This window comes from Artemia franciscana, chromosome 5, assembly GCF_032884065.1.
Source record: "Artemia franciscana chromosome 5, ASM3288406v1, whole genome shotgun sequence".
Classification (NCBI taxonomy): Eukaryota; Metazoa; Arthropoda; class Branchiopoda; order Anostraca; family Artemiidae; genus Artemia; species Artemia franciscana.
In genome coordinates, this window is record NC_088867.1 from 56,026,315 (window position 1) to 56,045,121 (window position 18,807).

General features: G+C 34.3%; 1 protein-coding gene across 1 annotated transcript; it reads right to left on the reverse strand.

Annotated features, from left to right (window-relative positions):
- Window positions 1–3,719: 3,719 nt before the first annotated feature.
- Window positions 3,720–16,188, reverse strand: LOC136027617 (juvenile hormone esterase-like). The gene is made up of 3 exons (XM_065705034.1): window positions 16,032–16,188; window positions 7,990–8,110; window positions 3,720–4,137 (listed from the first exon to the last, which is right to left on the reverse strand). The coding sequence occupies exons 1-3, from the start codon at window positions 16,183–16,185 to the stop codon at window positions 3,861–3,863; spliced, it is 552 nt and encodes a 183-aa protein (XP_065561106.1). The 5' UTR covers window positions 16,186–16,188; the 3' UTR covers window positions 3,720–3,860.
- Window positions 16,189–18,807: the final 2,619 nt, after the last annotated feature.

Genomic DNA, 18,807 nt, shown 5'->3' on the forward strand with positions numbered 1-18,807 from the left:
AGGTTCTCCACAAAATCATATAGAAGGCATAAAACCATAATTGGAAAAATACAGCCGATACCGATACACGTGATACCGATACTCACGACACCGATACTCACGACACCGATTTGCCCGATATCGATATACCTGATACCGCGTACAACTCTTTCTTCAGGGACTCTGGAAGCTCATATCATCACCAAAAGCGTAGCTATTGGACCTTTGAACCACGTTGAATGGCTATCTCAAAATTTTGATCGGACGACTTAGGGGGGAGGGAGCTCGGGTGAGGGCGCTAGCTGTCCTCCAATTTTTTCGGTCACTTACAAAGAGAACTAGAACTTTTTATTTCCGCTCATGTAAGCCATTTAACATATCTCTATGACGTTCCGGTAGCCCGCTAGCCCTGGTAGAAAAAAAAACGAGACAAAGCAGTGCTACCCATGCAAACAAGTGTTTTTTGTTACTTTTCAAGGTGGAGGACTAATAATGCTACTGAAGGTTTTTGACCATGTTAATTTCAATGGTGCACTTTTTATTTAGATCTGACGCCTTCGGGTACAGGCTCCTTTTCGAAACCACCGTAAATTTGTTTTCGTAATAACCTTTTACTAATAAGATTAAACGAAACATTAGTTACCGTTCCTGATACACTGTCAGATGGCAACTTTTTCCAATTTTTTTAAACGCGTTTTTAAACTACGGGCTAGGGTTCGCTCTTTACTAGGTTGCAACTACTGCTGTAACCATGATCCCATTAAATTGTTTTTTATTATAGTACCAGGACAAATGAGGTTAATATCCTGAATCCAAAATCAAAATAAACTAATTTTGCTAAGGCTTATTGTATAGGAACATAAAACATTTTGCGCGTTTGTGTAGTAATGGATGAGAAGAGGATTGAAGTATAGAGAAGAGGGGACGGGCCCAAGCATTTTACCTAGGAGAGAGCGGAGTGTTTTCAAATGGGGCATTCCAGAGTGACTCCGGGGGAAGGGATGAGAGAGAGTCTCTTATAATTAACTCTAAAATATTACTCGCTACAAAGTGTACAAAAAAATAAAATAAGTAGTCCTTTAATGCCTCATACAATTTTTGTACAGATATTCTACAGCGTATTCTTCTGACAATCTCCAACGATCTGTCATCATGTATCTATAGTTGACATACTTTGGACTTCACAAAATCTCATTGAAATGGTACTTTTTACTCTAAGAATGCCCTTTTCAGAGGTTTTGAGCCACTCCCTAGAAAAAGTCCTTTTGTGAAAAGTCCTTGAGTGCCTGCCAAGGACAAAAAAATCAATCATTTTTGTTGTGTAGACCCAGCTTAGGTCTATTAACACTTAAAAATATCAATTTCGAAGATTTTTTTTGTTGCTTCAAAATTATGAAAGTCGTAGTGTTGTGCCATATTTTGATTAGTTTTCCACATCGAACCGCTCAAATAAATAAATACAACAAATTAGTTAAATTTTACGATGCTTAATGTCTTTAAGAACTTAAACACTAATAATCTGCTGATCCAGAAACTCACTTCACCTTCAGAGGAAAGTTTTTCCTTCTTAAACAGTTTGATGACAAACTTTTCCAACTTATTTTTTGCCGATTTTTCAGACATTTTCCACTATATGCATATCACTGCTAGAGAATAGTGTTGGGTCAATGAATATTACCGTCCAGTACCCCCACCATACTACCGCTCAGTCCTCCCACCATACAACCGGGCGCTACCCCACCATTTGGATTTATCTCTCACGTCTGGTATTCGAGATAAGAAGGTTTTCTGGAAACATTGCTTGCCAAGTTTACTGTGTCTATGAAACAATCCAATGGTTCCGAGTGTCCAGTAACATTGCGTAGGGTATCTAAGCTTCCGGTGAAATACTTTTGCAAACCAATTTTAAGGAGTTAGATATATGGCAAATACCATTAGCGAATTATTTTCGGGCGCCTTTTTTGGCATCAGTCCGAGGATAGGCATATCACAGTGATTCGGGTTGCTTGCTAGACAGACATGTTCTTTTGATGGTCAATGACACTTGTTTCGGTCCCAAAAGTTGTAATGACTACAACCGGCCACATATCCTTTTTTGTAATTTAATAACCCCGAGCACACTGGTTTTCCATTACCAGGCCTGCTCATGAGTTTGGGTCCCCATGTCTCTCTCCAGAGTCCTACTGCCCCCCACCTTTTTTGAACCTAAATTTTTTAGCTTATGTTTTTTTTCTGGAACTTAGAATTTTTTTGACTCGGACTTTTTTTCCATGTTTTAACGTGACACTTCCGTCAACATGGCTAATGAGTTTTTTTTTCGTGCGGTTGCCCCCGTAGTACTCTGTGGTTGGTAACCGACATTAGTTGGCTTATTGTTTTTTGATCAATATTCATTGTGCACTGGAAGGATAAACACCTGTATCGTACTTTAAAATGAAAAATGTAAAGATGAAATATTTCAAGAAAATGTATGCGCATGATAAGGTTAACGTAGTTGAATGCTGGCAAAGAAAAATATTTAACTATAGAACAAGTACTAGTGGTAACACTATTGGAAATATATGTTTTCGTATTCATGACAGTGAGAGGTTAGATTTTTTTGGACTACCCACAAACTTCAACATTACTTATGGTGGATATGCGAGAGTAACATTTCCAAAGATGATAGCACGCAAAGATAATGCAAACATAAAACTATTAATCGATGACGAGGGCCAACCTCTTGCTAATAGGTCTGGTAACACGCTACCCGTTGATAGATCCTATCAATATCTTTCTGCTTTTAGAATTCATATGAAAGCAAAGAGAAAAGAAAAGACCTACTACTGCACCAACGTCCTAATATATATCTTATCTATTGGTCGAAACTGCAGCGTATGTAAAAATAATGTGGTAATAGACAATGAAATCACAAGCAATGGGCAATACGTAAGCAATGGGCAAATTTCATAACTTACTGGCCTTTCCCCACGGACTGTGGGGGGGGGGGGCATTTTACCACTAAAGAGATACTTATTTTATTTTACAACAATACTGAACAAATTGGCTATCTCAAAACTTTGATCAGATAACTTTGAAACATAAATGGTTGCGGGAGGGGGCAGTTGCCCTCTAAACCTTTTTTTACGTTGAATCTAATGTTGTGAATTTAAAAAACGATTTTTCATCAAAATTTCTTGGATTTTAAGGGGTGTTTTCCCCTATTTCAAAAATAAGACAAATTTTCTCGGGCTCTTGACTTTTGATGGGTAACACTAAACCTGATGAATCTTACATACTTGAAATTAGCATAAATCGAATTCTTTTGATGTATTTATTGGTTTTAAAATTCTAATTTTAGAGTTTTGGTTACTATTGAGCCGATTGGTTCGTTATCACGAACTGTTTGATTCTTTCTGATGTCTTAGGCATTTTTTCCAATTTTAGCGAATTCTACCCACATACTAATTGTTGTATTCACGTGGTATTTGATACATCTCTCTTTCGTGAGTAAATGGGGTCTTATATTAGTAGTATAGGGGGCAATACTCCGGACATGACATCTTATTTGGGCACTAAAGCTTGCCTGTACCACATACTCTACGCATGAGACTTGTCCAACTTGAAAGTCGATGATACTAAAGAGTATCTATCCCTTTGGCCTACTTCCATGAAAATCTCGTTTACACACAGCTCTGAGGCCCTAGCAACCAAATCTAATATAAGGCTGGATTTCCAAGGTAATTGCTATTCAGACCAAATTCTTTACATGGTAATGATGAAATTTTATTATTTTATAAAATAAAATATGGGCATTCAAAAAAACCAATTGCAGCAGAAGTAGCGAAATTCCAGGTGGACTATTTTATAAACAGCGTATTTTTTTCACATTTTTGCTACTTCTATAGTTTATCTTCTGGAGTAAGGTATGACTTTTTAAAGAAACGGTAATCTTCGTCACCTTCAGGGATAAAGGGCAAAACTTGTTTTAAGTCAATATCTATTTCTTTTCGTTTTTTACTTCCGAAATTTTCATCGACTGCAACTGTGAACGTTGTTGTATAGTCAACTTCAGATGTGAATGATAAGTCCAATGACATCCAATTTGGATTTTCATCAGTATAAGGCAGCCATTTTTCAACATCTGCTGGAAGTTCTATGCCATCTGGTGTTGGGTTCCTGAAATAAAAAGATATCTAAAATTCATTAAATTTGGTATGTATTGCGAAACATAAATGACCATACAAGATTGTATCAAACTTTCTATACGTGTCAGCGTCGAAAATCTAAATAGAAGCCGAATTTCTGTGCGTCGCGGAGCAAAGCAGGGCTCAGTGTTAAGTCTTAAAATATTTATCAATGCCATCCAGTGTGAAATCCACAGAATACTGCATTTTCTTGATCGAACCATCGCTTGACGCGTGTCACCTTTCATACGCGGATGACATTCTTCTGCTGTCTGATAACTTGTAATCACTGTAGGCAGCTATGAATAGCATTTATGCCGGGTTGTTTGACTCCAGGCTGCCAGTTCCTTCTGCTAAAATTGAATATCTCGTTTTTGGTTGTCATAACCCTCCCGATTCAAAAACTCAGGTTAACTCTGATTTAAATTTTGCCACTGCGTCTCTCAAGGACCTTCAAATTGCATTCAGGACCTCTATTTGAGCAACACGTTCACTAACAATAAATGGGTAGAGAGAGAAGTTGAGAAAGTCATATGGACTTCTTTCTAGAGCAGGGCTTCTTAAACTATGGGTCGCGACCCTATTTGGGGTCGCGTAGCAAAATTATAGGGTCGCGAGTGATAAAAATACAATTTAACAAAAAAATTTTTTAACTTGTAAAATTATTGTTATAAAGAAAAATAACAATAATCGTAGATAAATATATCATAAAATCTTCTGATTCGGAAAGACTGTTTATACCAGCATTTCTATTCCGATCATTACAATATCTTGTATAAATTTACTATGAATCAGAAGATGTTATAGAAATTTATAAAAAATGTAGATTTATTTTTGTCAATCTCTTAAAACCGAAATTATCCTGATAAATATTATCAACAAAATTTCTAAGTGTTATTTCGAAGAAACTATATAAACATTTCGTGTTATTTTCATTTAGCCATTGCATGATTGTAAACGAAGTGCATGTTACTCCGAATTAGTCAGTCAATCGCGACCAACGGGACCTTACAGTCCCGGCATGTAAAAATCCTTTGGGCTCTTCTTAATTGATTGATAGCACCAGAATTGAACGATGTGCTTCAGGATGCTGTTAAGGTCATAAATTTCATTAAGAACAATGCCCATAACAGTCACTTATTTTCACATCTCTGTAACGATACGGCTTCCAACTGCATAACTTTGTTATTACATGTAGAAGTAAGATGGTTGTCAAGAGGTCAAAGTTTAAAAAGATTATTGTTATTAAAGGACGAGATCGAAATATTTTTAACTGAAAGAAAATGTGAATTTTCTGCTTTTTTTCAAAATGACTTGTGGCTATTCAAGCTGTGTTATTTGTCAGATATTTTTGCGAAGTTAAACGATCTTAACTTGTCTCTTCATGGAAAAAATTGCGATATATTTACTTCAAACGATAAAATTGAAAGTTTTATTAAAAAGATCAGCATTTGGAAAAGTAGGGTCGAAACAAATTCATACGAAATGTTTTCCAGTGTCGACAATTTTGTAATTGCGAAAATTCATCGTAAAACTGTTATTGCAAAAACTGTTGTAGATCACTTAAAAGCACTAGAAATACAGTTCCGGACATATTTTATATTAAATATTGATTAACAAAAAATAGTTTGGATTCAAAAGCCGTTTTGGATTGGATTAAGTGAGATTGATCATCTGCCACTTAAAGCTCAAGAGGAATTTGCTGAGCTTTCGTGTGACTCAAACTTAAAACTACAATTCCAAAAAAAGGGCCTTGACTGAATTCTGGATCAAAACTAGAACTGAATTTTCCATAATCGTCGATATGGCGTTAAATGTACTACTGCCATTCAACACCACATATTTATGTGAAGTTACTTTCTGAGCTTTAACACACATTAAATCCAAATATCGTTCAGCGATCAAAAATGTTGAAGAGGTCTTACGTCCAGCAGTTTCAAACATTACATCAAGATTTGATTTGTTATGCAATAAAAAACAGGCACATCCATCTCATTAAATTTTTAACGTAAACTTTAATTTAATATTTACCACACAACTACTTGGATATATTCAAGAGAAATAAGACGGTCAGAATCTACTTTGTTTTTTAAACTATAATAAAAACATTTCTATAACATTTTGTGCAAATCTCAATTTTATATTTTTATATGTTTCAAAACAAATTCTAAATTTATATATTTTCATATGCATATGTTTATTGTTACCTAATAAATATGTCATCAAAAAATATTAATTTATTTTTCTTTTATATTTGTTGGGGCCGTTAAGAAACTCGCAATCATAAATGGGGTCAGGAATTGCAAAAGTTTAAGAAGCCCTGTTCTAGAGTTAAAAGCCAATTTGACAAAGAAAAAGTTCGTTCGGCTTTATAACTCCTTTTTTGCAAACAAGTTTTTTTACAATGTGATTTTACAATTTATGGAAGTTTTTTTTTTACCAAGTCAGAAAATCAACAATTTTGATCTGTCTTTTTCAAATTTTTAAGTATTTTCTCCGTTTTTCTATTTAGTCTCGCTACAGTTACATCTCCAAGTGCTACAGAGCTTTTAAAATATGTAACAAGATGGATGGTTTAGAAGGCAGATTCAGACAGCGATCTGAGTCAGTTGTAAATTGTTTGTTGGGTTGTATTAATTGTTAGTGATTCAATGATAATTAATTTTTTTAGTTTTTGCCATTAAAATTGTTTTTATTATGTATGTTTCTTTCTCCTCTAAGTGCATTTTTGTATGTATAGAGGATTCAAATATGTTTTATTATAATTATTGCCATCTAGTACGGGAGTTCAGTGAAATCCGTTGCCGCAGCTATGACAAGGGAGTAAAAACTTTGAAGAAACACACAATCTTTAGTTTCACCATTAATATTTTACATTCGAATATTTAAATTAAAACAGCTATAGATATGAAAGCGAGAAAAAAGCATAAAAAATAAAGACAGTTCTTGTTTGAGTTGCCTGTTTGACAGCCTTGGTTGATTTGCTACGGTAATGACCCTGGTATAAAATTGTTGGCATGCGAATTGGAAGCTACACCATAATCAGCAAATAAAATAAAATCAGATAGATCATACCATTATCATCACTCTTAAAATTCGACCCGGGCATATTCTCATATGTGAGATGTTTGTCAAAAACTGTTTTTAGCGTAAGTGAGGTTAAAGTGGTTGTTGCATCCCACCTCATACATAAAATAATTCCTGTTCGTTGCTACTAAATTCGTTTCAATAGATTTTGCAGCACAAGGGACATGCTTTCATTTCAAATTCTTGTAGCATTTGGCAGAATGTGTTTTATATAGTATTTATCTAACTTTTGACAGAGTTGAATTTTTTTCTAGCGATTTTGATTGCATTATGTCAAACTGCTAGCTTCGGCTAGCTTTCCCTAGAAGGGAAACTATTTGATATTTAGGTAAAATAATGAGAACAAAAAAAGAGACTCCCCTGAATGCCAATCTAAAAAAAGATGCAGCAATAGTATAATACCTGCTTCATAAATAGTCTTTAATATAATTATTGCTAACAAATTGTTTGATGAGGTGAGTAATTAATAATTCAATACTATATACCATAAAATAGGTACGTAATAATATTTATATAAAGATGCTCTAAAAAATGATATGCAATTTACGAAGTACCTACAGTTACTATAATCTGTGACAGGAGTGAACACGAATATTCTTTACCGAGAAGAAGGATTTTTTCATTCCAGTTCAAAACACTCTTATTCAGAATATCTAAGATTCGTAGGTCAATATTGCGTCAGTTCAAATTACTAGGTTTTATTAATTAAGCTACGAAACACAAATTATGATTTCTAGAATAAAGAAACAATAGTTACCCGTAAGTTGCAAAATTGGTCCAAAGTGTTGTCATTCTAGTTGTTATGTATTCCTCAGTATCATTGTAAAGCAAAGGAATTAGGGAATAAATGTAGATTAGTTCATCAGCATGAGTCACACCTGGAACGAAAAGAGAACACTTGACACGATTTACTTCTATCGAATAGTTTGAGGTAACGAACTGTAAGTAAGAAGTAACCCAAACTTTAAAAAACAGGTTTTATAACAATAAAATATCAAAAGAAATATCAAATTTTGAATATATGAAAAACGTGAAGCTTACAGGTCCCCACCAAAAATTACGAGCTGAATAAATGAAAATGCCTTTACTTTTGAAAGAAGGAAGATTTTAAACTAAATTTTAATAATTTAAAATAAATTAAATTTAAATTTTAAATAAATATACAAACAATAAACTATAGCAGTCCCCGTAGAAACTCGTTGGTCTGTAAAGGCGGGAGAAGGCTTGCGACTGGTAAGTTACAAGTCATTAACACAGAGAGAAAAGATAAAAATAATAAGTAGATGTGATATATCAGGTAAATACTTAACCCTATGGTCTAAGCAGAAAAAACAAAAAGAAAAAAATCTTTGAACCTTCACACGGAAATCAAATATTCTGACATCCTTTTTAAATAGGAAAACAATCCACCAAAGCAAAGTGACATTTTCTGTCATTTTTGTGGTGCAAAACCGATATTGTTGAGGAAAGTTTGCCAAATAACCACCGAGTAAAAATTCTGAGATAGCCAATTGATTTTGAATTATAAAAAAAAAATATATATTCAGGTTTAAAGTTCGAAGCAGCAGCGCTGTATGATGGAGCATTCGTCCTTAAATAAGCCAAAAAGGGTTAAAATGGATAAAAATGGAAATTCTAGTAGACCTCGTCAACCTTTTATCACCTAAAACCCTAGACCGAAGGGTTCAAAACTCCCTTCACTATCTTGAAAAATCACTCTTGAAAAATAACTTTCATTAAAAAAGCAGACTTTTAAAATTGAGTTTCTGATCAGTTTTAAATCAAGCCCCAGCCTATCCAAATGAAGAGCCTATCACCCCATAAAATCCATTATGCTTGCTGTTAAATCATGTATAACAACACTTTTTGACTGACAACCAGCGTTCTAATGGTGTTGGTGAGTGATGGAGGGTTCAAACCTTGAAGCATGGGACTAACAAGCATGGTTTCAGAGTTTTCATTAAAATTAATAATTAATACAGTAATTAATACAACTTATCTGATTTTTTTTTGCGTTGTAACAAGTGACTAAATTGATTAAATGTATATTGGCAGAAGATTAGACAGGATGAATTAAAATCTGAGTAAAAGTCGCTAATAAAAGAAAATAGCTACAAAAGTGGTTACCCCTTTTTTCGTAAACAGAACAATTTTTCTCAGTTTCCTAATGTTGTTTAGTAGGTTTAAATTTAATTAATTATATTGCTAAGGACTCACCATAAAGTGTTGGTTGATCTAACGTGTATGTTGCTGTGAAACTTTCTTTTTCAAGTTCCAATGACTCTAAGCACGAGTCACTCCTTACTTAGGGTTTGTTGCAACATAATCGTTTAATATACAAAAATAAAATAAAGAAGTTTATCCATGAAAACATTGACACAAAACGTTTCTGGTAATATTCGCGTCCTTTCTCCTGGGAAATTCCTGACAACACTCAAGACGCCCCTTCACCTTTTAACATTTAAGGCAAGTAAGCATCTGAGTGTAATCTCTTAAGTTATACAAAAAATTTTTGACAAAAAGAAAGAAGCTGTCAACCAGCAGTGCATGTGATCCAGGCTTAATCAAAATGGACAGAGAGCAGAGACTAACTTACACCTCCAGCCCCCAGACAATCATATATATGGCCCTGAATAATCATGGTAAATTAGAAAATTCGGGCAAAAAATTCTCTTTTTTTAGCCAACAGGTAGGCTTACCTCTTTGCCCCAATACAGCGATCCATCGTCCCTCCTTCATAAGAGCTAACGTGAAAGTATACATCGTTTTTCCAAAAAAATTATCGATCATCAAGCGAATCGACATGGTCAAATGAACCTTTAAAATATTTGTCTATATTGACCGTTTTTTTGTATGGAATACATGACTACTTAGGACCAAATGAACCTCTGTATTAATGTTTAAGAGTTTTTAAAAATCCTCTAGGTTCAAAAAATAGTTTCTCAAAAGTTTCCAGTCCATTGGCTGTCTCAGTATTCTCTATTTGTTGCAACTTGACCCTCTTTGAGTAGAAAATGTAGTTTGGTACCATAAAATGGAAGATGACGCTATTTTACTGTAGCAGAATTTCATTGGCCACTCAAAAAGGGCACTGGAACTTCTAACCTTCATTTGACAAGTCCTCTCTTAATTTTATAAGACCATTGGTTCTTTTTTATAACCCCTAGAAAAAAAAAACATATTGCTGTTTTGGTGACGTATTTCTCTTTTCTCAAATTCAGACAGATTTTCTCAAGCCCTTGGTCAATAGAGGCCCAGGTCAAAACCTACTAACCCTTGTTTCTACTTGCTATTTGATGTGACAAAATTCACATACCTTGACAGGAATTTTAAAGAAGGTTTAATGTAAAACTTATTTCATTATCAAAAAAGACACTTTTTCTACGGAAGTAAAAAATGGATTTGAAACTTAAAACAAACAAACTATTGCATTGTAGATTACGTTAGACATATATAAAAAAAGCTTAAAAAACTGACTTGTGATACATTCCAATATCTGTAAAATTCAAAAAATAGCACTTTGCTTAGAATTTTGAGTATAAGGCTTGAATAAGAGAAGATCTTACAATATATAGAGAAACAGTTTGAGAGTGTTTTGTTCGCATGTTATTGGAGAATTTAAACTTTTGTATTAATGTAGTATATAGACCTCCGCAAAGCCTACTCCACGACTTTATGGACATTTTTGAAGAACAATTAATGCAACTCCCTATTTACTCTATGCCATGTTTTATTATGGGGGACTTTAGGATTGACCTTATAGATCAGTCATCTGATAGCACTGAACTTATTAATAGAAGTCTGTCTAAGGAGTTTTATCCTTATATAAATATCCTTACAAAAATTACGGGAACATCAGCTAAGTTTTTGGATAATATCCTTTCTAATGTGCCCTTGACTCTTTGAAAGGTCCTTACCGACGATGTATCCGATCACTTTAGAGTTTCAGCTAGCTTGAGAAGTTTAACGAAGGAGGTTAAAGGCAAAATATCAAGAATTCCAGTGATCATCCAAAATGCGATGGTAAAATTTAAAATGATATACAAAAAGTGAATAGATATGAGGTTCTAGGCGAAGTTCAGGACACAAATTCGAAGTTTGTTTTATTTTATGATTAAATAAAAACAAGTTTTTCTAACTGCAAGTAAGGAGTGACATTAAAACTTTAAAAAAAAGAAATTATTTTGTATATTTGTATATTAGGAGGGTTGCACGCTCCTCGACGTCTCGCTGTTTACGCTTAAGTTTTTTATTGTTTTAAAAAGTAGAACTGTGAAAAAGAGTCAAACTTTATCGTAAAGAGTGAGACGTTGAGGAGGGGACAACCCCTTTCATATCCGAAATAATTTCTGTTTGTTTCGAGTTTTAATGTTGCTCCTTACTTGTGGTTAAAAAAAACTTGTTTTTTATTTAATTTCTGAGTTGTTTTTTCAAATTAATGCATGTTTGATTTTGGCTCTCCGCATATGAATAATTAGAACGAAATTTGCAAATTAATTTTTTTTTTCTGTGGCTAAATGACTTTCTCTTAGTTTTGATAGGACGAATTTGAGAAAAAGAAGTGTGGGAGAAGACGCCTAGCTGCCCTCCATTTTATTTTGGCTATTTAAAAAGGCTATTAGAACTTTTAATTTCTTAACGAACGTTTTTATTAGTCAAAAATATACGTAACTTAAGAATTAACTTACGTAACGAACTTCTATATTCCTATATTTTAATTACGTATATGAGGGAGTTTGGCCCTTGTTAATATCTCACACTTTACACTGAAGCTGAAATTTTGTCCCAATTCTTCAAGAATGAACCCTGAATCACAAAGGCCGTAGAATAAATAGATGAAATTACTAAAAATATTTTAGTGTAAAGAGCGAGGTATTTAGGAGGATATGAAACTCTCGTGTATGTACTAATTCCTGTTCGTTTTAGGTATTAATGCCGCTCCTTACTTTCAGTTGAAAAAACTTTTTCAAATTTATTTTTTCATTGTTTTTTTAAATAATGCTAGAAAATCCTGTGCCCCCTTCATGGAATCTCTTTTCCCTCATGACAAGTTACTCCAAGGATAGATCCTCCCACGTAGCATCCTCCCCTAAACCCTACCCCCAACCAAAAAAATCTACCTGAAAACGTCTGTACGCTTCCCAATAACCATTACTGTATATGTAAACACTGGTCAAAGCTTTAACTTGCAGCCCCGCTCCTGGGAACTGTGGGGGAGTAAGTCATCCAAAAAGACAGAGTTATTTGCGTTAGAATAAGCCCTCTTGCAGCATTCTAGGACCACTGGTTCGATACCACTGGGGAAAAAACGAACAAACAAATAAACACGCACCCGTGATTGGTCTTCTGGCAAAAAATACGAAGTTCCACATTTTTGAAGATAGGGGCTTGAAACTCCTAGAGTAGGGTTCTCTGTTTTGGGGGTGTTTCCCCCTAGTTTCCAAAATAATACAAATTTTCTCAGGCGCTTAACTTTTGATGAGTAAAACTAAATTTGATGAAGCTTTTATATTTAACATCAGCATAAAAATCCGATTCTTTTTATGTATTAAATTCAAAAAAACAAGTTTTTTCAACTGAAAGTAAGGAGTGACATCAAAACTTAAAACGCACAGAAATTACTTCGTATATGAAAGAGGCTGCTTCCTCATCAACGCCCCGCTCTTTACGCTAAAGTTTTTTACTGTTTTATAAAGAAGAATTGAGAGAAAGAGTCAAACTTTAGCGTAAAGAGCGGGGCGTTGATGAGGAAGCAGCCTCTTTCATATACGAAGTAATTTCTGTGCGTTTTAAGTTTTGATGTCACTCCTTACTTTCAGTTGAAAAAACTTGTTTTTTTGAATTTAATATCTGAACGTTTTTGAATCAATGCCTGTTTTGATTTTGGCTCTCCGCAGAGGAGTAATCAAAACGAAATTTGAAAATTTTTTTTGGGGGGGGGGCTAAATGGCTTTCTCATAATTTTGATCGAATAATTTTGAGAAAAAAAGAGCGGGGGCGACGCCTAGTTGCCCCCCGATTTTTTGGTTAATTAGAAAGGCAACTAGAACTTTTAATTTTTTACGAATCTTTTTATTGGTAAAAGATTTACGTAACTTATAGATTAGCTTACGTAAAGAACTTTTGTATTCTCATGTTTTTATTACATATATGAGGGGATCCGCCCCATCGTCAGTACCTCGCTCTTTACACTAAAGCTTAAATTTTATCCCAATTCATTAAGAATGACCCCTGAATCACAAAAGCCGTAGAATAAATAGTTGAAATTACTAAAAATACTTTAGCGTAAAGAGCTAGGTATCATAAGGAGGTGAGCCCCTCATATGGGTAATAATTTCTGTTTGTTTTAAGTTTTATTGCTGTTCCTTACTTCCAGCTGAAAAAGCTTCTTCAAATTTATTTTTTAATTTTTTTTTTTTAAATAATGCTAGTAAATCCTGCTCTCCCTTCATGGAAGTTTTCTTCTCCCATGACAAATTCTCGATGGAAAGTTCCCCCAGCATATCCCCCTCTTCTCAACCCCTCCCCCCAACCAAAAAAATCCTCCTGAAAACGCCTGTATACTACCCAATAACCATTACTATATGTAAGCACAGGTCAAAGTTTGTAACTTGTTGCCCCTCCCACGGGGACTGTGGGGGAGTAAGTCGTCCCCAAAGACATAGTTATAAGGTTTTTCGACTACGCTGAATAAAATGGCTATCTCAGAATTTTGATCCGTTGACTTTGGGAAAATAATTAGCGTGGGAGGGGGCCTAGGTGCCCTCCAATTTTTTTGGTCACTTAAAAAGGGCACTAGAACTTTTCATTTCCGTTAGAATGAGCCCTCTTGCAACATTCTAGGACAACTGGGTCGATACGATCACCCCTGGGGAAAAAAAAAACAAAAAAACAAAAAAACAAAAAAACAAATAAACACGCATCCGTGATCTGCCTTCTGGCAAAAAATGCAAAATTCCACATTTTTGTAGAAAGGAGCTCGAAACTTCTACAATAGGGTTCTCTGATACGCTGAATCTGATGGTGTGATTTTCGTTAAGATTCTATGACTTTTAGGGGGTGTTTCCCCCTATTTTCTAAAATAACGCAAATTTTCTCAGGCTCGTAACTTTTGATGGGTAAGACTAAACTTGATGAAACTTATATATTTAAAACCAGCATTAAAATGCGATTCTTTTGATATAGCTATTGGTATCAAAATTCCATTTTTTAGAGTTTTGGTTACTATTGAGCCGGGTCGCTCCTTACTACAGTTCGTTACCACGAACTGTTTGATCTCTTAGTATCAAAGTACCAATTTTAGAGTTTTGGTTACTATTGAGCAGGGTTGCTCCTTACTACAGTTCGTTACTACGAACTGTTTGAAAAGTTGCAGGGTTTGATAAGTCAAATAGTCACATTGGAATCGTTCAATAGAAAACATTTAAGCAAAAATCTTGGATTATGCCTGTGATTTTGAAGCAAATAAATGTAAAAGATAAATTTTTTAGAGCTCAAATAATTAACCCGACTCAAAAAAATAATCAGTCATATGAAATTTATCGAAATAGGTTGAATTCAATTTTAAGAAATGAAAAAAAAGAAAGAAATATTTTGAGAAAAAGTTTAAGAGGGTCGAAGAATTAGGAAAACCTGGGGAATATTAAAAAAAAGTGATTGGACTAAAAATAAATAGTGTACCTGATGAATTAATTAGTGCAATGGGAGAGACTTTGAAGCTTGAAAGTGATATATGTAATAAATTTTAGAGTTATTTATTCAAATATTTTTCTGAATCTAGCTGTGTCAATTGTACCTGATCGTCATCCGACGTTCGAGTTACCCAATTGATCACATTAGACTTGTAACAGTTGATGAAATTAAAAAAAAATATTTATGGTTGCGTAGTAGTTCATCTGGTAGCTATCACATTACTTTAAAACAGAGGCGCCATTTGGGGGGGTCTGGGGTCGGCAAATATCCACCCCAGATTTTCCAGGGGGCCAAAGCTTCCACCACAAAGGGGCCTTTTCCGGCCATAATTATCTATTATGTCCAATATAATCCATTCTGTTCAAATGATTTGAACTAACTGCACGCCTATTAGCCAAAGAGCGTAATTACCTGACGACCCTTGGGGTAATTACGCTATTTGCTATAATTCAATTTAAACTTTGGAAGTAGGTTAGATTCATAATAAAAGTCTCAAGTTCTGTCAAATGCCCCATGCCCACCCCAAGATTTGGCCCAAATGTTGCCTCTGCTTTAAAAAGACTTGAATGCATTTCTCCTGTTATATCTGAAGTTTTTGTGGATTAATTAATGAGTGTTTTCGTCAAAGAGCAGATTGTTTTAAAGTCACCCGTGTAGCCCAATTCATGAGGGTGGTATTCAAAATGACCCAGGAAACTATAGACCAATATTTTTTTACCCATTATTTCCCTTGTTTTAGAAAAGTGTTTTAGTATTACAATGATGAATTTTTTGGAGGATCATAACTTACTGGTAGAGAAATAATTCGGGTTCCTTAGACAAAGGACAACAGAACAGGAGATGATTAATTTTACAACTATTATTAATGATTTATTAGATAAAGGTTTAAATGTAGGTGCAGTATTTGTAGATCTGATGAAAGCTTTCCACACTGTGGATTATGAACTTATACTTAAAAAGTATGAGGTGCATGGTTTGAGTGGAAAATCCTTTAACGGAGTTGAATTGGTACGTTTAAAAATTAAAAAAACGTCTAAAATAAGTACGTTAACGTCTAACGTAAAAAGTACGTTAACGTCTAAAAATTACAAAAGGTAATTCATTCACCATAGGGTATTTCAGGAATATCTCCAATCAGGAAAGGACCAAGAGAATAGCGACCTTCATAGTTAAAAGAGTAAAGAAAAGAGTCTTGGTTGAACTTGTGGTGAAGGCGTACCGTATCCAATGCTCCCTGCTTAATGAAAAGAACGCCCGTCATCTATAAAAAGCAAAAAGAAAAGATTTGTAGTTAAGTTAAATATAAAATAGATAAATAAAGAAGATATAGATAAGATAGAAAGAAAAACAAAGAGTGGGGATAATATTTTTGATGTTGATAAAAAGTATTTAAGCTCCTTGCTTCATCAAAATAAACATTAGTTATATAAAATTCAAAGAAAAGGGTATATATACATAATCAGTTGGAAACAGATATAAATAATTAAGAAAGTAAATGAAAAGGTATAAAAAACATATTGAAAATAAAAAGATAGAATGAAACTTGGGGTGTATACGCACAGGGTCAAGTGCTGCGAGTTAATGAAAAGAATAGGCCTGTCTGGCATCTAAAAGAAATGTTACACAGGATTGGGGATAAGGGGAAAAGGACTCGAAGTCCAGCAGTCCTCAAGAAATTCTGGATATTTTCTGTACTTTGGGCACCTCATCTTCAATTTATCAGAATATTTTTTTATTAATTGCTCAATTTATCAGAAAAAATTTATCAGAATATTTTTTATTAAGTATACAAACAGAGGGCAGTTATCTAGGTTCTACTAGATTCTCATTTTATATAGTTTTTTTTTCTAAAACTTGTTGTCAACAAATATGAGTTATTATGCAAAATAAAGGGTCAGGTCAGGAAGCCCGAGAAGATTTACCTGAATTTCTTAAAAATGAAGAAAACACTCTTCAAAACCCGAGTGACCTTGATCAAAGCTATAAGATCAAATTTAGCATGTCACGGAGCTCTATTGTAGAGGTTTCATGTCCTACCTACAAGAATGGAAAATTTGTTTTGTTTCCAAGAAGTAGGATCACACTTATTTTTTTTTTTTTTTTTTGATTCTTTCATGGGAAATCGTATCAACTCAATGATCCAAGAATTTCGGGAAAAGTCTCATTAGAAAGAACGTTAAAGGTTTTGCTGCCCTTTTTAAGAAGCAAAAAAATTGTGCCATATCATTAAGGTGTAGTCGACTATTTTTGGGGGCAAAACAGCAATTTTGCCCCAAAGAGTTCTAAAAAGCTATGTGCTGAAGATTCGCAGATAGCTTATCATTTTAAGATTAGCGAAAAGTATGTATGGAGCTTTCAAGTTCTGGAGGCCGTAATGCAGCGCGGTGATGCATTGGTTCCTACCCCAGGTAACCCATACCAAATAAACGATTAGCATAGACATGTGTTTTGTGCTTCTTCAATTAAGTTGATTCATTTGAAGCTTGATAAAATAGCACACAAAGGTGTGTAGTTGTACATCAGCCATCATGGAGGAGGGCCAGTTGATGTTAATTTTGGTGGATGAAGGTGTTAGAGTCCTTAGATATTTCGTCTTTATACCTAGATTTTTAACTCTCCGCGAGACTCAAGATTAATATGGAAGAAGGTTTTTCTATTGAAACGGGGAAAGGGGTAAAAATTGACCTAGAATCAGGTTTGCTTTTGAAAAACACATTCGGACTGCTTCTATAATGTTGGTGCTACGACGTGAGAGTGCCCTTGTTATTGCGGACAATCTTTTCTGTGTAATTTCAAAGATTAATTTCATATGCATACCAGAACAAACGGTGGATAGCCGGGGCATCAAAAGCACTAGCCAAAAAAAATCCAGATGGGGGGATAAGTTACTCCGAAAAGCTTTGTTTTCACTGAATTCTATATGGGAATATTTCTCATTTTCTTATCTGTATACATTGTTTAATGTCTTCTTGTTTGATGCCTCACCCTCCCTCGTCGCATCCTAGGGTAAAATCCCCACAAAAAAGATTCCTTCGAAGAAATTGTTTTATATTTGAAATAATGACTATAGTTTATTTTAATACTTTAAACCCCCCTCCCTCTTCTAACATTTGTTAATTTTAATGCTTTAAACCCCCCTCCCTCTTCTAACATTTGTTAATGTTAATACTTTAAACCCCCTTCCACTGGGCATCCTCAATTACTCAGACAGCATTTGGTGATAAATTCAAGAATAGTTTGTAAGAATGTCATCTTACCTTCATGCCTCAGGGACCAATTCCTAATTTAATTGATTGATCCTTTCAGAAGTTAAACTGACAAAAACTGTTTTAGGTAGGTCAATATTTTCTGGCAACCTGCAAATTACTGTGCTAAGCTTTAAGTATAATAACAGAATTGGTTTTTGCTCGTTTCTCTAAATTCGTTCGTCATTCTAGAATCGTTATTAAATAAAAAAAAAACAACTTTTTTCAACTGAAAGTAAGGAGCAACAAAAAAACTTAAAACGAACAGAAATTACTTCGTATATGAAAGAGGCTGCTTCCTCATCAACGCCCCGCTCTTTACGCTAAAGTTTGACTCTTTCTCTCAACTCTTCTTTTTAAAACAGTAAAAAACTTTAGCGTAAAGAGCGGGGCGTTGATGAGGAAGCAGCCTCTTTCATATACGAAGTAATTTCTGTTCGTTTTAAGTTTTAATATCGCTCCTTACTTTCAGTTGAAAAACCTTGTTTTTTTATTTAATTTCTGAACGTTTTTGAATCAATGCATGTTTTGATTTTGGCTCTCCGCAGAGGAATAATTAAAACGAAATTTGCATATTTATTTATTTTTTATTTTTTTTTGGCTAAATGTCTTTCTCATAATTTTGATCGAATGATTTT

Coding starts and splice junctions, on each gene's coding strand:
- LOC136027617 (XM_065705034.1), bottom strand. CDS start 16,185: ATGACGGGCGTTCTTTTCATTAAGCAGGGAGCATTGGATACGGTACGC. Junction 8,111..16,031: donor TATTCCTGAAATACCCTATG/GTGAATGAATTA, acceptor TTTTCGTTCCAG/GTGTGACTCATGCTGATGAA. Junction 4,138..7,989: donor ACCAATTTTGCAACTTACGG/GTAACTATTGTT, acceptor TTTTTATTTCAG/GAACCCAACACCAGATGGCA.